Source organism: Macrosteles quadrilineatus, unplaced genomic scaffold (genome assembly GCF_028750875.1).
Source record: "Macrosteles quadrilineatus isolate MER2022 unplaced genomic scaffold, UCM_ALF_1.0 Scaffold_5__1_contigs__length_97177068, whole genome shotgun sequence".
NCBI lineage: Eukaryota > Metazoa > Arthropoda > Insecta > Hemiptera > Cicadellidae > Macrosteles > Macrosteles quadrilineatus.
This window is the reverse complement of record NW_026542598.1, coordinates 1,152,964-1,177,460: the sequence shown is the minus strand read 5'-3', so window position 1 is coordinate 1,177,460 and position 24,497 is coordinate 1,152,964. Positions and strand designations below refer to the sequence as shown.

The following is a 24,497-nucleotide window of genomic DNA, read 5'->3' as shown; positions in this document are numbered from 1 at the left end:
TCTTTATTAATAATACTTTTATTTCCCGGAGTATAGTCCTTGAAAAGTTCAACACCTTTACCCTTCTGTTTTAAGCTTTTCCAATTTTCAAACTCTTTTTCTCTTAAGTCATTTCTTAATTTTTGGGTATTTATTGTTTGATTACGATCAATTTCTTCTAGGTGTAATTTTTTTAAACAAATTGTTTCTATCCGTTTAAATTTGTCTTCATTTATTGTATAACAATTTTTAACCCGTCTGAGTATTTGTATAGAATTAAGTTGTTGAATATATGCTTCCCATTGAGCCTTGATTAATCCAAGTCCTTTATATTTTTTTGGGCTATATAACATAAAATCTGGAGTGTCAGTTGGTAAGCTTAATATTTCTTTAACACTACTTTTAACCAGTTTGTCCAAGTCAGTTAAAAATGCTACTGGTAATTTATGGAGTGGAGCATTTTGAAATGGATATATTAACGTTGGCCATATACATTGATTAATTATATTAAACTTTTGGCTTGACAAAATTAATGTAGTCGATGTTAGTCTTTCTAATTGGGATTTGAATTGTTTAATTATTCTTTCTTTATTAAAAACGATCCCTTGGGAAAAGTTAACACCTAAATACTTTATGTTTTCACTATCTGAAATACTTTTTATGAATAAGTTTTCATCTAACCAGATATTACTTTCAACTAGAAGTCCTTTTTCAATCACGATAGACTGACATTTGTCGGGGTTTATTTCTAGTCCGATCGAATTAAGTAAATTAATGGTCATTGAAGTAAGGGTTGCAACACTTTATGTTTGTCTTTTCCAATAATAACTAAATCATCAGCAAATCCCATTATGGTTAGTCTATCTAAATCCGGCAGAAGTTCGTATCCGTAAGCCATTTGAACTTCTTTTTCACTTAGTTCATTTAAAATGAAATCCGTGCACAAATTATACAGCGTAGGGGATAAAGGTGCTCCTTGTAGTAACCCTCGTTTGAAGGGAATCGCTTTTGTTTTACTTCCACCAGTTTCAATAATAGTTTGGTTGTCTAACTGAAGATTTGCTATCAAAGTTTTTAACTTCCTAGGAATGTTATGTGATTCTAGCGTTTTAACTAGGTGTTCGTGCCCAACACAATCATAAGCTTTGTTAATATCTAGAAAAACCAATGAAACATCTTTTTCCTCTGTCTTAGTTTTTGTTAAAATTGAGTTCACTATTTCTACATTGATTGTTGTTCCTGGTGTACTAGTAAAACCTCTTTGGTTTGGGTTAAAACGTATATGACCTCTCAGTCTTTTATCTAGAACTCTTTCAACACTTCTTCGTAAGACAGAGCAAATAGATATAGGTCTCCAGTTTTTAGCATCTTTAATGTCACCTCCTTTGTAAATTAAAACTGTTCTTGCAAGTTTAAAACAATCAGGGACCCAACCTTTTAGCATCATGATTGTACATATCTTTGCCAAAATAACCGACACTTTCTTACATTTTATAACTCTCATTAACACTTTGTCTACTCCAGGAGAAGTGTCAACAGCAATTGATTTCATAGCATTCATCATTTCTTCAGCAGTGACAATTATTTCTTCAAAGTCTTCTTCTTCATTAAAAGTAGTTGATTGTGTGTTTTCGTAGTGATCTCTAACTGATGTATTTTGCTTAGCAAAACGATTGTGGAACTCCTTGTACAAATCATTTGTAGATATCTTACAAGATACATCGCCAGATCCCATAACCATCCTGCAAGCTTTTCGCCTTTGATTATAATACAGATATTGTGCTTTTTCGTACAAATATTTTTCTTTTCTTTTAGACTTTTCTCTTTTTGAAGCTCGCATTGGATTGCTTGAGGTTTTATAGGTTTTACCATTATTCAAACTTAGGTTTGATTTTCTTAAGTTGTAATACTTCATTGCAGGGTGTTTAGGTCCAGGCAAATAGTTTACGGCTGAAGCTAAAAATGTTGTAAACTCGTTCATTTTTTGATTCAACTGTTCAATGTTATCTAGATCTGTTATTTTATCGAATTTTTCTTCCCAATCACACAACATTTTTTGAAAGTCAGTGTCTTTTGATTTGGTTTCAACTTTGTGGGTAACCTTTTCTTGTAAGTCATCAACGTATTTTTCAATTATTTTATCTCTATGTACTGTTGCATGGGCCCTGCTTATGTGAATAACTAGACTTTTTACCGATTTTCCACAATGGGGGCATGTTATACTTTTCTTTTTACTTGGAACAATGTCAGTATTTTGTGCAAAGTTTTCAATGCTTTTCATGCCATTTATATTATTTGTATTGTTAAGGTTATCAGTCAATTGGTTATTAGGTTTGAGTGACGTGTGAAAATCTGACTCTGAGTCACTATCATTATCATCGTAATATTTCAAACAAGGTCTGGTGTACTTAGGGTCACGCGAAGGAGGTATCACTACAGCAAATTCATTTGTAGATGAAGGGCCAGGTTCTTGACTGTAACTGTAAGTGATTTTTTGTATAGACCCATTTTGCAAAGATACCTTTGATTTGTCAGTTGATGCTTGGTCCTTATGTGAGGCTTTAATATGTGATTCTAATCTAGTAAATGATTTAAGACAGAAAGGACATTGTTCTTTTGTAATATTTTCTCCTGTAGGACCTGGATTTTGGTGTATATCACCACATAAAAGCATAAGAAGCACAATTGTGTTGACTAAGTGTATTGCTTCAAATGATTCATTCTTAAGCAGCAATGTCCAGTACTTTTTATTTGTTTTGTACTTAAGTTTACTTAGCTGAATTTTAGTTTTTGATTTTGTGTGTGTATAGATAAAGGAAAGATAGTTAAATGTTACTCTATCCATTTCAAAGATATGATGATCCATTGCTTATTTTTCAGAAATTTTCCTCTTGTTTGACAAACCAGGGTCATTTTTAGCAATAAAAACATTAATAATATTGGAATGATACTTTTTTGTTTCATTTTATATTTGATTTCAAATTAGGCCTACTATTAATTTTGTATCCTTTTGATTATAACCCTTTTCATAAGAACCATATGTTTTGGTATTAAAACCAAACAAAACAAAAGAAACAAAATACTAATTCACAAAAAGTTTGGTTAATGAAACTTGGACAATCTTCAAACTTTGAAATCTGTTAATTTACTGAGAGTTGCAAACTTACTATGGGTAAATTGAGTTCCTCATCTAATTCTTCAGTTCATATATTACAAAAATAAACTATTTAAACACTTTTATCGTGAAAAACTTGTAAAATTTTAAGAGCATAAATGTTTAACAAATTACTGTTTACTGAAACAACAGCTGTTTTATTATTATTATGTGTTATTGTCTGCTATCCTTGACAAAATATTAAATGAAGAAGATTTACCTATAATTTCCCTATCTTTATTTATATTAAAATAAGTTTTCATAAGAAATAATGTTGACTAATATATAGGTAGTAATGATATTTCTATTCAGGCTTAAATTAGGTACAGTGAATGGATTTCTTCAATAGAATTCAACAACCTATAACACTACTCCTAGGGTTCAATTATTTCATCTGTTTAGGCCTTTAATGGCTTAAATTTAACTGATATTTCTTTCAAACGTTGTTAATAAACCTTCTAAAATGAGTTTTTCAACGTTTAAAGTTACTCTAGTAGCCTACAAGTGATGAAATTTGAGCTAACTAAAAACAGAGATTGTTAGGTTATGTTGGTTTGCTAGGCTTCTAAACTGTCTAAATATGTTAAATAAATAGTTTTACTAAGCTTTAAAAGCTGTCACCAGTGGTAATAATCAGATATAAATGTAGAATTTTCCAATTTTGTAGTCAATCGTAAGGCTTAGTTCCAGCGTTCAAACTGTTATTGATAAATACCAACAAAACCCAGAGGTTCTAACAGGATTTGAAGTGAATAACACATAAAATCAACTAATTATCATGATAAATTAACAGTTATTTAATGCAGTAGTCTACCATTGTTGAACATTTGCAACTGTAGACTTTAGACTGTGAATAAGTATGTACTCGGTGAGAAATTGTCATTTTTACAGGCCTATCTGGCAGTGTAGGCCATAAATGAAGTTATTTTAACTGATGGGATGTATTATACTCAAAACCCCCTTATAAATACCCAACTTTTAAAGCCAAAACGGTTACATTCGGTCGATAAAAAACTGAGATAGGGCCAAAACAGTATGCCTCGGAAAGAATCTACGAGTAACCTAGAATTTAGCACTGTTTTGGCCCTGTTCATAGATTTAACATTAAAACCAAAGGTTTTGTCACCATATATTCTACAATATGTTGGTTACAATAGTTATATGAGGTTAGACGATGCAATTAACCATGAAATGACTTTAAAGGTTGTTATACTGGCCTGCAAGTGATTAAATATCTGACTCTAACATAAGAAATCTACTCTTAAAGTGGCAAATACTTGCACAGTGAAGTTTTACCTCCACATTTATGTTCTATAGTGGATTTCTGAGCTATACATATTACATTCAAGCCTTTAGAAGTATCTCTCATCCATTAATTGAGGTTTTAAAGAGTTTTTTAGTCAGTTTCAACTCTCAAATCTGTTGTATGCCTCACCACTCCATATACTCTAACCTATGGCGATAAACTACATCTGATTACACTTATACACTCTATACACTACATCAGACTGGTGTACACACTGTAATTTTCCAAAAAATACTCTATACACAATAATTTAAGCGTTAAAAAGTTGATGTGTAGTGAAACTCTCTTGAACACAGTCTCATTTGCAACATATGCTGTATCAATCAGACTTATACTTACCATCTGCTGTTTGACTAATTATTCAACTGTTTTTACTTATTCTTTAGCTGTTTTAACTAAATTTAAGCTGTTTTAACTGATTCTCCAGCTGTTTTAACTAGTTCTCCAGCTGTTTTTACTGAATTTAAGCTGTTTTAACTGATTCTTCAGCTGTATTTACTGAATTTAAGCTGTTTTAGCTAATCCTTCAGCTGGTTTAACCTTTATAAGTTGTCTGGGACACCACAGAATACCTCTACAACCCTTAAATACAGCTTAAATAGCCTCTACAGGCTTGGGCAGAGAACCAAACAGGATAATCCTAATGTTCAGTCCAGTGTCTGGGAAAAGTGATTTATCAAGATGTGTCTTATCTAGTCTCTTCTCTCATCTACGACACTGGACTGAACATACTGATATTATATTTGGTTCATATAATAAACCCCCCCCCTATAATAGGCTTCTAGAGGGTACTGGTCTCTACCCCTAGGCTTATATTGGGTTTTCCATATAGGTAGCTTCATTTGGCATCAACCTGTAAATTAGGGTACTAAAGGGATAGGTTCTAGAAGGTTCCTATTGTGTAGAGAGTACTGGTTAAATAACAACAATTGGATACAGTATGATTATTTTATTTATAGACATATATTCAATATATACAGATTAGCTTACATTTCCAAGAGTAGGTAAACCATCAGATGCGTAAGCATTATCAAACTTCTTATTCTTATGAATGAAATATATTTTATTAGGATTACTTTGAGGATAACTAGCACTTCCACTGTATAATATACTACCTCCAAAAGATTCACCCTTAATAATTATTTCTGTATTTAATACCAATTTCTGCACAGGCATCTACATTTTTACCATCCTTGGATCTTTTTGGAAATAATCCTAAAGCTAGACCATCAACAAAACTGAGTGGTTGGTTTGTTCTAATTGATCTAAAAAACATATTGTTAATAGTGGCATCTTCATATTTAACTATCTCATCAGTAGAGCCACTAATTATATATGTGGCATCATATATTTTCCCAGAATCAGCTAAATCAATATTAACATCATATGGTTTGTGTTGTAGTACAGAATTATTGTGAAATGCATGAGATCTATTTAGAAAGAACCCATCTTTTGGTTTGTAAGTGGTTTGATAAATTAGACCTATAGTAGTTGCAGCATTAACCCTCAAGGTAGACATTTCTGTGGCTGGAGGTAAATATATATTTGCATCACCGATTGTAACAGATGTAGAACTTGTAGTGTAATAACGACTAGTAATTTTTTTATAAGTAACTCTGTTATAAACTACTTTCAATTCTGATATAGCACCTATATTATCTTTGTTTACAATTGTATAACTAGTATTTGTAGATAAATCACAAATTGGTTTACCAGATAGAAAAGTAGGTGTTATATTACTACCTAACTCAACAGGTCCATGCTTCTCAAAGCTTCTCCAAACACCCAAATAATGGTTTGGAGTTATATTTCTCATACTAACAGAATTAGTTCCTTGAATACTTTCATTAGTAACACCTAAATTAAAAATTTTAACAGTTACTTGCTCCACATAAGCAGTATGAAATGAATTAAGTATAGTGTTATATTCTCTCTCTGTAATATAGAAATATAATTTCTCCCAAGGTAAAGAATGGAAAAATGCTTTAATATTTGTAATTCCTTTACCCTTGCTACTTGCATCAGATTTTTGATATTCAAATAATTTACTTTCTAATCCAATTTCAAATGACTTGTTAAACTTCCAATTAGTTATATAACTAGGTCTTATTCCTTGTCCCATATTTATAACTGAGGTAACTGGTTGAGAAGGTGCAATATGCAATACATCACTATTTTCATCATTACCATCTACTACATCCATATCTGTATTAAATTTAGGATATAATGTACTATGTAATATTCCTTCAGTTGTTTTTTTAACTCCAATTCCTACTTGACCTGCTAATTTACCAAAAAACTCAGTATATGAAGTTGGTTCTAAATCACTCAACTCGTTTAAAAAAGTCTCATCAGCTTGTTGAACTAACTGAAATGCTTCTTCTTTGTTACTAAAATGCTTGTTCTTGATTACTAAAATTCATGTTGTTTCTTGTCTCAGTATTGTTGTTGGATTATAAAATGGTAAAATGCTACCTGGGTCTGCCAGAGTAAACCAAAGGTTGTCTGTCGACCTGTTTCGAAGCACTATTAGCTTCATCATCAGGTCTTCAAGATAACCTGACAATGAAGCGAATAGTGCTTCGAAACACATAGTCGACAGACAACCTTTGGATTTCTCTGGCAGATCCAGGTAACGTTATACTTCTTTATAATCTATTAAAATTCTCTAGATTTCTAAATACTAAAAAAAACCAATATGCTTCCTGATATTTGAATCATTTAAAAATAACATCAACAAAATGTTCCCGTTGAACTCCTACATTGTGTCGTGATCGTCATCAGGAAAGGAGTAAATAAAGTTCTAGGCTTTTGTATTAATTTTTATTAAAATATATCTTACTAATATTATTATACTATATGTCTGAAAATTAAAAAACATTATGAATTATAAATACAGGGCCTTCTTTGAAGGTTTTTGGTTTGGATGCATTCTTGTGTTTCTTGTGTTTCTTGTGGGCTTGTCACTTCTTCTGCTTGAGTAACAGCTGGATTTGGCATCCACAAAAATATTCCAACGGTTCTGTTAACATAAGCATGTATTGTTACTAACGGCATCAACAGTCTGAGCATGAACAGTCACTGTTGTAGTCTCCATCTAAATATATCCATCAGAAAGCAAACTTACAATATTTTATAATATTCTCCATAAGAATAAATGGGAATTTTAAAATAAAAATTCTTTGTATTTTCTCCGTAACCAATAATTGTTCAAAAACACCACACTCTTGTGATCACATGTTCCAATGTTCCATGTTTTAACAACTCGAGTCTACGCACAGACCCCTTAGGTCTATGTAGACTCTTTTCCATTACCTATATTACATTAGTTATTTTTGCCCTAAGCGAATTTACTTCGTTTTTAATTTGATGACTCATCTACAGACCAAGACCTTTCTTTGGACACCTCTATCAAGTTTCTAAGCCCAGCCGTTCTCTCAAATTAGTAAAGACAAAGTTTCCAATTAAATATTTAGATTCCCCCATGTTAATCTAATGGGAGAGAACGGTTTGGCGTAGAAACATGGTAGGGGTGTCCAAAGAAAGGTCTTGGTCTGTAGATGATTTATCAAAAGAAAAACTTAGTAAATTCCCTTAGGGCTCTGCCCCAGAAGCCTTTAAAGATCCCTCCACAGATTTGTTTATATTTTGGCCATGTGGATAACACTTTTTAATGAAACAGCTGTTAATTTTTAAATATTGTAATTTAAACAACACACATTTATTGGGAGTTACTGAATTGTCCAAAAGAAGTATTTGCAATGTTATTTTCTGATTTTAAAATTGATTTTCTTCTGTATCATGTCATGTTTTGCACTACAACGTTCCATTACGATATCAGTGGAAAATCCTTTTATCACAGTAACTCTTACAATTATTTCTTATATCTATTTTACAGGTCGGTGACTGCCTTTTTTACCACTTTTGCCTATATTTTATCATATTATTCTAGACAGATCGTCATAGGTTCATGAGATTATTGTCATACATTTTACAAACATTTTACAATATTTGTGTAGAAATATCTGCATGATTTAGAAAGTTATTAAGCTGGAAAACTGCAATATACTGCAGACCTTTCAGAGAGGTTACTTCGATGTATTCATTTAGCTTAATGAAAACATAATATAGAAATGTATACAAATAAAAACTTGAACTCTTCAAAGAGAGCCTTTGAATGTTTTAAGACTAATGAAAATGGTTGTGCATGTTTACTAGCGCTGCTCAGCAACAAAAATCATTTAATCTATCTATAAAAAAGATACTCTTAAAGTGCATTTATAATTCGGCTCATTTTTCTCCCACAGATAATTCATCACACAGAAGTTTATTGTGCTCTTACCGTGTCAATCAACAAATATCCAAACACAGAAACCTTGCCCAAAATGGTATCTATCTTGACAAATTATTTGCAGTGGCCTATATTACGGACCGTAGCCCACTGGGTTAGTATCATTATTGGAAATAACACAATATTCTTGCTGTTAAAAATATCACAATGAGTAAATATTATTTAAGCAGCTACTGTCATGACAGAAAATTCATATTTCTTTCAAACTAGATTACATCATCCTTCTATCTATCTATACTATTATAAAAAAGAGGTGGTTGCTGTATGTGTGTATGTGTATGGGAAAAGTAAACGCAAAAAATACTGGTCGGATCGGGCTGAAATTCGGCATGATGATAGCTCATATTCCCGATTAACATATAGGCATATTTTTATCCCAAAAATCCTTCCGGGCTCCGCCCCAGTGGCTCTGGAGTTTCCCATGTTAACCTTATGAGAAATGGAATTAATGAATCTTAACAGCTGTTTCAATTAAACAAGTTGGTTCTGTTCTATGATGTTCAATAGCATTAAAGTTACAAGGATTACCAACAGGGTGCAGCACTAGCACTATTATTTCTTTTACATTTATGACAACAGCTAATTTGCAACCAAAAGGTGAGTGAGCGTAGCGAACAAACTTCAACCTGGAGGCAAGTGAGCGTAGCGAACGAGCTAACCTGAAGGAAAGTGAGCGCAGCGAACGAGCTCCAACCTAAAGGTGAGTGAGCGTAGCGAACGAACTTCAACCAGGACGTGATTGAGCCATGCAAACGAGATCATCTTGAAAATTAAGAAGTTAAACGGGGCAAAGCCCGCGGGTTACAGCTAGTCCTTCATAAAATACGTTGATTAAAAATGTGTGTAAACGTCAATATTTACGTAACAGCCAATTTTCTGTATTTTTTTTCTTTTTGGAAATGTCACATTGCTATCTTATTTACATTATTTGTTGCCAATGAAGCCACACGACCATATAAACGTGGATGCCCCAGTTCAAGAATAAAAGCCAACTTCACTTCAAGTATATTCCACTACACCTAACATTCCGTAGCGAGATTATATTGACAACTTTATGTAATTGATAAGGCTGAGACAACCAACTGACATCCCCCATATCAATTAATTCTAGATTTGACAGTAATCCCACAACCAATTTCTCAAAACTATGCTAGAGGGTTATTCATTGGCACAGAAGTACGATTTGAAGTGTCACGACATGACTAAGGAAAAACCACACTTACACTGTAATGGATATACCTCCGTTTGAAGTTAAAACGTGTCTTCCCAACAAACATATATATTTTTTTCAAATAAAATCATAGATTAATCTGCATTACACTGACTACTAAAGATCCACCAATACGATTTTAATACTATTTAAAGGTTCTTCCAAAGGAAGAGATACCAGATAACATACTAATAATAACTCCGATGACGTATAGTATGGGAAATATTTTATTCTTTGAATGATCAACCATACTTGGTAACTATCGCAATTAATATCATTATTGTTTTTACACTTATTACTCTTTAATCAAAAAACAATGCCAAATGCTCAAAATATGTATTATTTCACTCAATTGATCACAGTTAGATGAATTAGCGTAAGCCTTGAAAGTAACCGTCGATTTCGACGGGTTTCACCTAGTATCACAATATTTTGTTAAAATTAGCTGTTGTCAGTTTTCATAAATGCAAAAAATTATAGTGGTGAACCCTGTTGGTAAATCTTATAACTTTTAATGCTTTTGCATAACATAGAACCAACTTTTTTAGTTGAAACAGCTGACTAAATTCTTTAATTCCCTTTAAATATGAATACTCATAAGGTTAACATGGTAAACTACAGAGCCACTGGGGCGGAGCCCGAAAGGTTTTTGAGATAAGAATATACCTATATGTTAATCAGGAATGTGAGCAGCTACCATCATGCCAAATTTCAGCACAATCCGTCCAGTAGTTTATGCGTGATTGAACTTCAAACAAACAAACAAAAAACAAACAAACACACAAACTTTCACATTTATAATATTAGTAAGATGTATTCTCTTCTTACCTTCCTTTGCTAACCATTCTTTCTTAAGCCTTCGCTCTTTTTGTTTCTTCTTTCTTTTCTGCTCTGTAAACATAAGAATTATGTATATTATGACCATGTTCCAACCATTATGTCCAAGCTGTGAAATTATGGTCTGAATGTTATTTCTGTTGTAGAGGGGTTAAACTTAACATCATCTATTTTCATATGACTTGGCTAATGCAATTATTTTGTGCATTTTTTTTCTGAATAAACGAATTTGAATTATCTCTGCAACAAAAAAAAAATAATCATAGGCCTATTACTATTTTAAACTAGGAATACTTTCATAACAGAGAAAGCCAGTTGTGCGGAGCAATCATGTTTCATGGTTTTTAATAAAGCAATAAATGAAAAAAATGTATAGATATAATAAATATAATACAAATGTTCCCAAACTCTGCACTGCTAGCCTTTACTACTTCTTTCATCACCTCCTACGTCGTGGACCTGTTTCCCTCCTTTCCCATAACATTTTGGGATTTCCGATACATTAATATAACTGCCACAAAGGGTTCCCACACTCAGCACATTTAGCCTTCACTACTTTCCACCCACCCCCTGCCTACACTACCACACTCAGCACCTTTAGCCTTCACTACTTTCCACCCACCCCCTGCCTACACTACCACACTCAGCACCTTTAGCCTTCACTACTTTCCACCCACCCCCTGCCTACACTACCACACTCAGCACCTTTAGCCTTCACTACTTTCCACCCACCCCCTGCCTACACTACCACACTCAGCACCTTTAGCCTTCACTACTTTCCACCCACCCCCTGCCTACACTACCACACTCAGCACCTTTAGCCTTCACTACTTTCCACCCACCCCCTGCCTACACTACCACACTCAGCACCTTTAGCCTTCACTACTTTCCACCCACCCCCTGCCTACACTACCACACTCAGCACCTTTAGCCTTCACTACTTTCCACCCACCCCCTGCCTACACTACCACACTCAGCACCTTTAGCCTTCACTACTTTCCACCCACCCCCTGCCTACACTACCACACTCAGCACCTTTAGCCTTCACTACTTTCCACCCACCCCCTGCCTACACTACCACACTCAGCACCTTTAGCCTTCACTACTTTCCACCCACCCCCTGCCTACACTACCACACTCAGCACCTTTAGCCTTCACTACTTTCCACCCACCCCCTGCCTACACTACCACACTCAGCACCTTTAGCCTTCACTACTTTCCACCCACCCCCTGCCTACACTACCACACTCAGCACCTTTAAGGTCGATTCACACACATCAGTTACGGCACGTCACAGTAAAGTCACTTCAGGCACGTCACAGTTAACAAAAATATTCTTTGATGGATTTTCTATTGCGCTATCTACACTCATCCGTTGCAGTCCCGTCAGTCACTCTGCTGGCATCCGTCAGTCAATTTCAGATTTCTTTCCAACGATACTTTTTGATTGTTCGGACGCCTGACGGAACTGTTTGAGGTTAGAAAATAGTGTTATTGTTATTTAAATGGTTGCGTTTGTACTTTGAGTACTGTTTGTAACAATCAACAAGATGGACAATGATAATTTGATAGAATATAGGTTTATAACTTTAAAATTTTGACTATAAATTACTGTGAATTTTAGAGACGGAAGACTGACTGAAACCAACTGACGGACAATTGACTGGGAAATTGCGGATGCAACTGCGACTGGACTGTAACTGGACTGCAACTGCACTGTAACGGAACTGTGACTGGACTGATGTGTGTGAATCGACCTTTAGCCTTCACTACTTTCCACCCACCCCCTGCCTACACTACCACGCCGTGGTGCACCAGGACCAAGTGCCAACTTAGCTGTAACCAAGATGTATTGACTAAAACTTACTTTATTTTTATTGCTACATACTAACCAACACCCAGTAGGTAAGTATTTTTATCTATGGGTTTACTTACTGTTAGCTAGGTTCTCTGGCAATTTTCTTCTGAAAACAAAAGCCATTATAAATCTATTGTTCCCAAGATAAAATGGTAAATGGGTTTAAGATTGCATAGTTGCCCTAACAATAAACAAAAGAAGTCGTAAACGTATTCAGTGACAAAATATACAAATAATACTTTTATGAGCTCAACTACTCGTCTTGTTAAAAACCGAGTGGGCCTACTTGGAACAACTCTACCAAAACAGAGTATTTGGAAATAATCGACCTAGAGTACTTAAGAACAATTTCATTACCCACAACACCATATTATAAAATATGTAAAAAATGGTAAAAAGGCTCATAAAACATGAAAAAAATCATCAAACAACTTAAAACGACAGATAAATTATGCACTTAACAAAGTAGTATCATAACAAAGATATTTTTACTGATAAACCTCATGCTATTAAAATTTAACGACAAAATGATGCGTATAATATAAATATAACTAATCAGCCACAGTTAAACCATCGTTATATAACATAATTATCAAAAATAGTTTTTTGCCGTGGGAAACGTCAAGCGAACCGTCAGTCGTTGAGTACGGTTCGCGGTAATATCACTGTCTTGTGTTGTACCAGTAGTACGTTTTCTGTGGTTGTACTCATTGGCCGCCGTGTGTATTGTATATGACTATGAAATATCTATACTGTATTATGTTAACAATAAATTACGTACCATCACTCCACTACCTCGCTTAGGGCCAGCTCGTTATCATGATTAAAACCTTTAAAGAGTAATTTGAGGCGTTCACTCCAAGGCATGGATTTCCCGACAACAAAATCCATTACAGTATTATAAAATGAAAAAAAAAAATTAGTTGCACTAATATTTTTGGCTGATGGCACTTTTCATCGAGAAACTGGTGATTTATTGGATGTTAGTAAAGCTTGCATGGTAGCTATTTGTTTGGTAATGAAAGCAGAAAAAATTAAATTTTCGGTTCGAAACTATGCCCAAAGAAAAAAAAAACAATGTTTTCCTAAATATAAACGCATTGTAATGAAACTGATTTTAAAAGTCGCAACAGCACAAAATGTAAATTAAAAACCATAGCTGTTAACATAAATAATATTGCGAGCTAACTACACAATATTATTTTCAACATTTTACAGTTAGATTATTAAAGAGTGTAAGAATAACGGAAATAATATTCTTAGGTTACAGCCACGATTAAAACCAGCACACACATACAATTTTTATATCTAATAACCTCTAAATACATTTTAGTTTCATTAATTGTACCATTTAAATAAGTTTAGTAAAACTTATCCTATCCAAAAATCACCATCCTAAATTATCGGGCATTTATGCAAAATAGGCATTCATCCGGTTATAAATACCCGGTTATTTTATCTCATGCATCTTAATTGAATTATAATAATGCACACAGAAAATTATATTTCACTAAAGACTTCCATTAGGTACCTATCTGATTTCATACAAACGTGGATTGTTGTGTTTATAAATCAATACACTTAGGCGAGCATTGGGACAATGAAATACGAGAAAAATAATCGTTTTGGACGTTTTGGTTCAACCTTTTTTCACGACCATCCTATTGTATGGAAGTGCGTATGTCAGCAGCAGTGGCTTCACATGTGTTCCCAGACTGTTGTTACTGGTTGTTACCAACGTCTCAACAGAAATTCCCTGCGAATCCCTGTCATTAGGCTCCGCTACGGATTTGGTCTCGACCTACACTGGGCCCGGCCTTCACATCATTAGGCTCTGACTCGTGAACCCATTTTTTGGTTGGGGCTTATATAGTCTGGGACCAACGTCTGGTCGCGGACTATGAAGTCCCGAGCTCGTGAACCGCCCCGTAGTGATTAACTGATACAAGAACCTTGTTAGTTTCATCATCAAATGGCTTGTCGTGCCAGGCTGGAATCGTAGTTTACACAGTACGCTCTTTACTTAGTAATTTTAGTTTGTTTTCTAGGTTACTATAAATACTGCTAAAGTTAGAGTTTAAACTGTCATTCGATCCTCCAATTATCACTACGGGTGTTTTCTTCTCTATTGTATTAGAATCAACTACTTGTATGAGGGTAATATTAGCCCTTACGTAACCAAATGCACTAATATGTCCGTGTGCTATGGACTTAACTTCCCTTGAGATATTTTTACCCTGGCTATCCGAGCAAATTGTAATTTTTAATTTTAATTTTAAATTGTCCGGCTTTTCTTTGGAATTTGTTTTACTTTTATTCCTTTTAGGTCTTAAGTTTTGATGGGGACTCATGTGGTGAATACTTGGCTTAAGATTTCCAGAATAAGTTCTATTATCCCCTGTTGATTGATCATTGTGGTGCTGAAGAATGTGATACCTGTTCTGAGTGGTGCGAGTTCTGGTAGGATGCTATTCAAATAAAAAAATCAAATCAAATCAAATCATATTTATTAGCACATAAACGTACAGAGGTTTTAGATAAATGCACAGGTGCTTCGTCATTCTTCTTATAGTCTAATATTATATAATGTCCTTTTTTACAATGTATTTAAGACCGTATGTATGTATTTAAGATTTAAGACCAATTGTGATTCACTTCTCGTCTTTTGTGTTTTACTGACTGCACAATTTTCCATGATTCATCAGACCTGAAGTTTGCTTGTTTGTCAGATGGATTTTCGGGAGTCATCTTACATTCAGCAGGAGCAGTTTGTTTACCAGATTTTACAATCATTGCTGAATACAAAATTTCACTATCCACAGTATGAATGCCAAACAGAACATAGGCCATCAGGCTCCATATTTTTACGAGTTCTAGGTTAGATAGGGAAGTGGTGCGAAAAAAATTGATATTCAATGCCCTGTTGGCTATTATGCCCTTTACTAGTGATTCAATAATCCAACATATGTAGATCCCACAGTCGTAGGAGTTGGGCTGATGTGGACAATCCTCAGCTTTCAAAGTAGCTTGTAACAACTCTCCGCCCAGGTAGCTTGTCAGCTTGTCTACAATTTTCTTCGCTGAGGGAATATTTTTGATCCTGAGAGAGTCAAAGTGGTGGAAAACATTTGCCGGTCTGTTGTACAATAAACAACTCCAATGGGTCCCACTCTCTTTGTCCAAGCTAGTGGAATCATTAACAGGCATTATGACAAAGTCATTTGAGCTAATATTCAAAGGTTCTAACAGGTAACAAAAATCATCTATGTTCTTGATAGCATGCGCAATGAGTGGATTCACTATTGTACATGATTTAGAGACCAGAAATCGATCACTAATTAGTTGTAGATATGATTGAATTGTCAGGTCAGACAGCCATTGCTTACGTAAAAGTTCTTCAGTTAAATTGATTTTTTTGTTGATTGTTGTGTCTGTTTGAGTCTGTGATGATATAACAGATTTAGGTTCAGGTTTTGATGTGTCTAAGCTTTTTTCAGCTCGGCTGCCAATAGATTCAAGTGTAGTAATTGGCATAGGACTGCTAAACGCTATGGGATTGCCAATAGCATTTACCGTTTTACTAGAACTAATCAATTTGTTAGTAACTAGTATACTGCTTACTTTCAGGTGAGTTCAAATTTGACTTGAAGGTAGAGTTGTTATTATTAAAGCTTGTTTCAGCTTCTTTCATTGCAGAAGAAAATTTTTTATTTTTATTGTTTTGTTGATAGATACGAGATTTGTTCTCCGAAAATAAACAAACATTTGTTTCCTTTATTTCCAATCCAACTTGTTTATCTCCATAAAATAAAACATTATATTTTGGTATTTTTGTAGTAGTATCAACATTTTTAACTATTGCTGGCCAATATGGGAAGCCTTTAATTTTTGCAAAGACTTTTTCTCCTTGTTTGAATTTTGCTTTGTTTTCCATCGAGAAAATCCTTGAGAAAGTTTTAAAATTCTGTACAACGGTTTATGGTCATCAAACTAATTCAGTTTCACACACTTAGAAATGCAAAAAATATTTTTACACTTTTTTTGGTTAAGTTTGTGAAATATATATGATTATGGCATCATAAATTATGTCTGAACTCTAAAGTTTAAAAATCAAGGCTTAATTATTTCAATAGTCACAATCCAGTTAATTATAAAGTTCCAGTTCATCAACAATTGATATTGTTATGGCTCCAAAGGTCAGGTTCTAGTGATAAGCTGGTCGAATGTATCAGGTGGGCACTGGGTAGGGGGTGCCCCCGGTGGGGCAGAGATCCAAACAGGAAAATTACTGCAATAGTCTAGTTATGCCTACGCTACTTCCTGTCTATCTTGATGTGTTCAGGATCCTTACTTTATAAAAGTATTTGCTATCCATTTTAAAGTTGTGGTTTACTTGTAAAATAACTGATAGATGATAAGTAAGTTATGAAAGTGAGATGATTTTGCTTCAAGTGTCCTCTAAAAATACATTAGGATTTTGTAACAACAAGAGCTCCATCTAAATAACAAGACATCCCTCTAAATAACAAGACATCCCTCTAAATAACAAGACACGTAATCTTTAATTACAAGGTATATTTAAAAACTTACTTTTTGGGCCTTCCCCGTCCCCTTTTTTGGACACCAGCAGCTACACCAGCAGCTGGTAAAACCTGCAACACAACAGCATAGCTTATTTAGCATCTATATAAATAAAATTACAGTTTTGTCTGTACATTGCTTAGAATCATGCAGTTTTTGGTTATTTTTACGTTTCATAGCCTAAGAAAGCCGAAACGAGTCTTATATCAATTTCTGTCTGTATGTCTGTTTGTCCATTCTGTGATCCCGTCTGTAACGCCAAAATGTCATTTTACGCGGCCTACTCCTTGAAATATAGAGTACAGATCAAGATTCAAATTATTGTTCTGTGTTCCTCTTTTATAGATATAGATATACGAGGCATGTTTTTTAAGTAAGTGGGTACCGTTTTTAAATTTCTCCGTTCCAGCACTGCGATTGGCTTTTCCGACATTTGCTGTGTATGGGCATCTATTGGTAAGACCTAGCCGGAAATTCGAGAACAATCGGCCGTGTTTACATCCCGTTTCAAGCAATCAAAATGGTGCCGCTGATTGAGACTGCCGCCGACTGTGAAGTGCGCACTAGAATTAGATTTTTAAATGCTAAAGGTGTGAAAGCTATTGAAAATCATCGCCAGATTAGTGAAATGTATGGCGGGAACATTATGAGTGTCATAATGGTACGCAAGTGGATAAGGGCATTTAAATATGGTCCCACCAACGTTCATGATGAGTAACGCACTGGGCGGCGTCATTACTGTCCCCGTACCCAGTGCGTTGCTCATCATGAACGTGGGTGGGGCTTTCTTAAAATGTCCTTACCTACTTGCGTACCATTCCGTCACTCATAATGTTCTCGCCATACATTTTACTAATCTGTCGATGATTATTAATAGCTTTCACACCTTTAGCACTTAAAAATCTAATTAAAGCGCACACTTCACAGTCGGTGGCAGTCTCAATTGGCAGCATCATTTTGAATCCTCAAAACCAGATGTAAACACGGCCGATTGTTCTCGAATTTCCGGCGAGGTCTTACCAATAGATGCCCATACACAGTGCAAATGTCGAAAATGCCAATCGCAGTGCTGGAACGGAGAAATTTAACGGTACTTTCTTAAAAAACATGCCTTATATATATATATATATATATATTGTCCTAGAAATAAAGAGTATATGTGTTTCAAGTGTTATTAGACGTATTTCTATTTATTTTTCGTAAGTAAAAGTCCCCAAAATTCACAAAAAATAGGCCTTACCCAAGATAACAATGTAACTAACTTACTTGTTCGGTAGATTTAGTTTTCTTTGTTTTTTTTCCTCTAGGAGGAGGTGGACTATTTAGTTGTGATTGGTCTCCACTCCGTAGAGACATTTTCTGAAATGAAAGTTAGGGTAAATTTTTTGTACTGCAGCACTAAAATGAGTTAAAATAGACAATTTGAAATTGAAAATATAATATTTTTAAACATCTCCTATTTATCTATATTATTAATACGCTACAAGGAACTTTTGGGAACAATAAGGCTTTTAGCGAATTTCCCATATATCTCTTTTGACTAACGTACCACCTACCAAACATGTATACCACCAATACAAAGCGACAAAGAAATGGTGTTCATCAAATATTGTGTTTTTGTAAACAGAACTATCTTTAATATAATATACGGTATATATTTTATGTGAAATAACAGAATGTTATGATGTTGTATGAAGAGTCACTTTGATCATTTTTGTATTTTTAATTTCTGGAGCTAGATATGAAGAAAATATTTTTTTTGTAAACATTTCCATTATATCCAACTGACTCTACTACAGTTTGAATGAATTCCTAAGTGACCATACTTTTAACTGAAGACAATAATAACCAAGAAGATAAAGAAAAAGATGACGCCTCCCCCAATCTTGATGACTGCGGAGGAGAAGAACAGCAGTAAAGCAGTAATGGCATTACGTACACATTTATATTATCATGGGATTTGGGATAGGCTTGTACATGTTATTCAGATTTAACCTGATGTTTTCACTTTAATCAAACTACTGGACCTTACAAATATCGTACAATTTGGAGTTAACTTTTACTGTGTATTCATTGTCACTTTTCAAAATAAAAAATAGCATGAATAACAATATATCTGATTAAAAAAATGAACTATAGTTTCTCCACTAATGCTGTAATACCAAAGAGTAAAGCACGATTAGTAAAATCTACTCTAAACGTAGAGAAATTCATAGTTGATGTTAGCACACTCATATCTGATAAACAAGAGCCACACTCACACAAAACAACCTTAAACTTCACAATAGGGTGAGAGTATAGCCTACACTTGCACTGTTCAAAGTCAACGTTTTACATTCCTGGGAGCCTAATCTTGCAAGACAAAAGAAAATTGAATATTGGTAGCAAAAAGGAACCGCAGTTGAATCTTAATATTATAGTTCCATTGTATCGTATTATACCTGTAAATTGTAAAAACGCAGGAATTAGAAATGATAAACCCAGCGAAAATATAAGACCCGAGCAGCGGATCCTTCAGAAAGTCTAGACACAACTAAACAAGTGTCTGTCTCTTGAGCCTCTGTGTCTGTGGCTCAATCCATCCGACATCTCACAAATTGTCCCTTAGCATAAGAGGGATCTGATGCAATGAAGGGCTTCATCTAAAACACTTTCCCACTGAGTTATTTTCATCCCTCTCGATTTCAATGCTAGCTGAACAGTATTCCATATTACTCCGTTGAATCGTTCAACTTGCCCATTTCCACGTGGGTTATATGGACTTGCACGACTTGTAGCTATTCCCAAATTATGAGGTCTTACCAATAGATGCCCATACACAGTGCAAATGTCGAAAATGCCAATCGCAGTGCTGGAACGGAGAAATTTAACGGTACTTTCTTAAAAAACATGCCTTATATATATATATATATATATATTGTCCTAGAAATAAAGAGTATATGTGTTTCAAGTGTTATTAGACGTATTTCTATTTATTTTTCGTAAGTAAAAGTCCCCAAAATTCACAAAAAATAGGCCTTACCCAAGATAACAATGTAACTAACTTACTTGTTCGGTAGATTTAGTTTTCTTTGTTTTTTTTCCTCTAGGAGGAGGTGGACTATTTAGTTGTGATTGGTCTCCACTCCGTAGAGACATTTTCTGAAATGAAAGTTAGGGTAAATTTTTTGTACTGCAGCACTAAAATGAGTTAAAATAGACAATTTGAAATTGAAAATATAATATTTTTAAACATCTCCTATTTATCTATATTATTAATACGCTACAAGGAACTTTTGGGAACAATAAGGCTTTTAGCGAATTTCCCATATATCTCTTTTGACTAACGTACCACCTACCAAACATGTATACCACCAATACAAAGCGACAAAGAAATGGTGTTCATCAAATATTGTGTTTTTGTAAACAGAACTATCTTTAATATAATATACGGTATATATTTTATGTGAAATAACAGAATGTTATGATGTTGTATGAAGAGTCACTTTGATCATTTTTGTATTTTTAATTTCTGGAGCTAGATATGAAGAAAATATTTTTTTTGTAAACATTTCCATTATATCCAACTGACTCTACTACAGTTTGAATGAATTCCTAAGTGACCATACTTTTAACTGAAGACAATAATAACCAAGAAGATAAAGAAAAAGATGACGCCTCCCCCAATCTTGATGACTGCGGAGGAGAAGAACAGCAGTAAAGCAGTAATGGCATTACGTACACATTTATATTATCATGGGATTTGGGATAGGCTTGTACATGTTATTCAGATTTAACCTGATGTTTTCACTTTAATCAAACTACTGGACCTTACAAATATCGTACAATTTGGAGTTAACTTTTACTGTGTATTCATTGTCACTTTTCAAAATAAAAAATAGCATGAATAACAATATATCTGATTAAAAAAATGAACTATAGTTTCTCCACTAATGCTGTAATACCAAAGAGTAAAGCACGATTAGTAAAATCTACTCTAAACGTAGAGAAATTCATAGTTGATGTTAGCACACTCATATCTGATAAACAAGAGCCACACTCACACAAAACAACCTTAAACTTCACAATAGGGTGAGAGTATAGCCTACACTTGCACTGTTCAAAGTCAACGTTTTACATTCCTGGGAGCCTAATCTTGCAAGACAAAAGAAAATTGAATATTGGTAGCAAAAAGGAACCGCAGTTGAATCTTAATATTATAGTTCCATTGTATCGTATTATACCTGTAAATTGTAAAAACGCAGGAATTAGAAATGATAAACCCAGCGAAAATATAAGACCCGAGCAGCGGATCCTTCAGAAAGTCTAGACACAACTAAACAAGTGTCTGTCTCTTGAGCCTCTGTGTCTGTGGCTCAATCCATCCGACATCTCACAAATTGTCCCTTAGCATAAGAGGGATCTGATGCAATGAAGGGCTTCATCTAAAACACTTTCCCACTGAGTTATTTTCATCCCTCTCGATTTCAATGCTAGCTGAACAGTATTCCATATTACTCCGTTGAATCGTTCAACTTGCCCATTTCCACGTGGGTTATATGGACTTGCACGACTTGTAGCTATTCCCAAATTATGTAAAAATGATTTTAGTTCTACCGACATAAAACCGCTACCCTGGTCTGTGTGTATATATGATGGTGTACCAAAAATACTGAAGACTTTGTGAAGTTGTTTGATAATAGTTCTTGAGCTCATATCAGGACAGGGGAGTGCAAAAGGATACAGTAACGTGAATATTCGTCAACTATAGTTAGAATATAGGTGTTATTTGTTACTGAAGGGATTGGCCCTTTAAAATCCATATTAAGCCTCTCAAATGGGGCCATAGCTTTGATGAGATGTCCACTAGAAGTTTTCAGGAATTTTCCTTACTACAGTCACTATAAAGCATATAAATAATTAGTCTTTCAAACACTATACAACACGTTTTTAGGTTCAGCTGGCAACACAAATAGGTGCTCTAGAGAAAGTAGTCACCGGTCCGTATCACTCCGCTATTTTTTCCTCAGCAAGCAATGTGCTCCGCGACTTAAGAAAATAGTTCCGTATGTTTTTGTAATTTGCAGTGGTTTCCGCACCTAAAAAAATGGTTAAAAGGTATTTTTATGTTTATTAAGATTGTAGGAATGTTTTAAAAACGTTTAAAAGAAAAGTCCAGAAAGTTCAGAGAACATAAACTATAAACACAAAATGACAAGTTAAATCATAGTTATAATAGTCAATCAGCTGTTCATAGTATTATTTTTCTTTAAGTGTCTATTTCCAAGCGTACACGGATTACGTGCATAATAGAACCACGCTGTTTTGCGTTGTTTTGTTGGAATCCTGATGTGCGCCAAAGTATAAACCGTACGACAAAGTATAAATATGCAGCTTTCTATACTATAAACAGTACAAGGAAGCCAACATTGTCGGGGACTGTAAGAAGAATATAATTTCTTTAATTTTAGCGAATTTCCCTATAGGGAAGTAGCTATTACCGTAGGTCTCATGGTAAGACCTAAGCCCGTGACCGATTTACTTTTTCATTTTGATGTCCCCAGAGGCCAAAAACACAATTCGTTAAATTTATATATTAGATATATATATATATAATATATATATATGTGTGTGTGTCCATCCGCGATAACTTGAGTAATTTTTGTCCGATTTTGATAAAATTTGGTTTGAAGGTGTAAGGCGCAATAAACTTGAATGAGTTCGCGAACCAGCATGATCGGACGGGGGTTTATTGGGGTAAAAATAGGGTTTTCCCATTTTTGACCCTAAAAACACAAAATTTCACAATTTCTTTCCAAACCATTTTGTAGAGCTTAAAAAAACACAAATAATTAAGTATATTGAAGCGTTATCATGCACCTAGAAAATTCAAAAAAATTGTAATTTTAAAATTCCCATGTTATTCTTATGGAGAATAAGTCAACTGTTGTAGTTTGCTTGTTTATGAACATATTTTGATCAATTTTGGAAAATACTTTATTTCTTACTAAACTATTATCATTTTATAAAAAAAATCTTTTTTACCCTCCCTGTTGCAGCAATCCAAGTACTACTCAGCAAGTTAAGTACTCGTTAAACTAATTCTATTAAAATAGGAAATAAATGTGCTATTTTTATGGAGGCATTTTAGTGTAAATCCAATCAGGTTAATGGAAATTCGCTTAGTCTGCAGGTTTGCTGCGGTGGGGGTACTGTATTTAGTTGTACGAATTCTAAAATATAACCGAGGATAAAAAGAAACATTTTTATTAATGTTTTTTGTTATTGTTTTTATCTATAATATCACCTTTTTAAAACAAAACGTTTTTAAACTCAATAAAAAGTATAAAATAATTTTTAAATATGTGGAGAGTATAAATACTTGTAAGATTTAAAACGAAACACGTGGGGTGCATGCAATAGATAATTTACAATTACCTTCACCTATTGAACTAATGTATTATTATCAATTGCATGCAGCCCACGTTTTTCGTTTTAAATATTACAAGTATTTATACGGTACTCTCCACATATTTAAAAATTATTTTCTACTTTTTATTGAGTTTAAAAAGTTTTGTTTTAAAAAGGTTTTTTATTTATAAATTATTAACTTTTGAGTTGTGTATGCCTACAGTCAATTAATGATAAGTGCATAAAAAATTACAAGGTTACCATTTAAATTACTGGTATTAACAAACGAATGAGTGATTTCAAGGATATAAATCTTAAAATTCTAGGTGACCATGTGTACACGATGTTTAACAATAGTTTTTTTAAGCAACCCATGTTTATTACAATAATTTATTATATGTTTTACATTGATTATTGATTATTGATTATTGGTTTTAATAATAACTAACCGTCCACTATGATGACCAAACTAATTTATTATCATATTAACTTACCAATTTTGAAGTGGTGTCACTATTTTTTTTCTGTGACTCATCAGTAGTAACATCAGTTAGCAGCTGCAATTTCATCTCGTGCTGTTTCAATAGTTCATCCACGGCAATATTTATTTCAGCAAGTACTTTGTCAAATTCCAAACGTAATTGGCCAATCTGTAAAATCAAACAAGTGGTAAACAGAGTTAGACAGAAATATTGTAAAAAATAATATTTTAAAAGTATCTGGGGACCGAGCTTTGCTTAGGGAAAATCATTAGTTTACTCTGAAAACAGTCTTAGTATTGCAGATACATTAATCCGTTCCCACACTTCACACTGCTCGCCTTTACTACTT

The 24,497-nt window shown here is 34.0% G+C and overlaps 1 protein-coding gene across 1 annotated transcript in view; it reads right to left on the bottom strand.

The window, feature by feature from the left end:
- Positions 1-7,308: 7,308 nt before the first annotated feature.
- LOC128994189 (kinetochore protein NDC80 homolog) overlaps positions 7,309-24,497 on the bottom strand; it is a 43,304-nt gene continuing 26,115 nt past the window's right edge. Inside the window, exons 14-20 of the mRNA XM_054418561.1 lie at positions 24,161-24,316; positions 20,325-20,417; positions 18,543-18,635; positions 17,286-17,347; positions 12,773-12,801; positions 10,829-10,891; positions 7,309-7,461 (exon numbers count right to left, since the gene is read on the bottom strand). Coding sequence (XP_054274536.1) covers positions 7,403-7,461; positions 10,829-10,891; positions 12,773-12,801; positions 17,286-17,347; positions 18,543-18,635; positions 20,325-20,417; positions 24,161-24,316 — 555 coding nt within the window. The 3' untranslated portion in view covers positions 7,309-7,402. The remainder of the gene's footprint in view (positions 7,462-10,828; positions 10,892-12,772; positions 12,802-17,285; positions 17,348-18,542; positions 18,636-20,324; positions 20,418-24,160; positions 24,317-24,497) is intronic.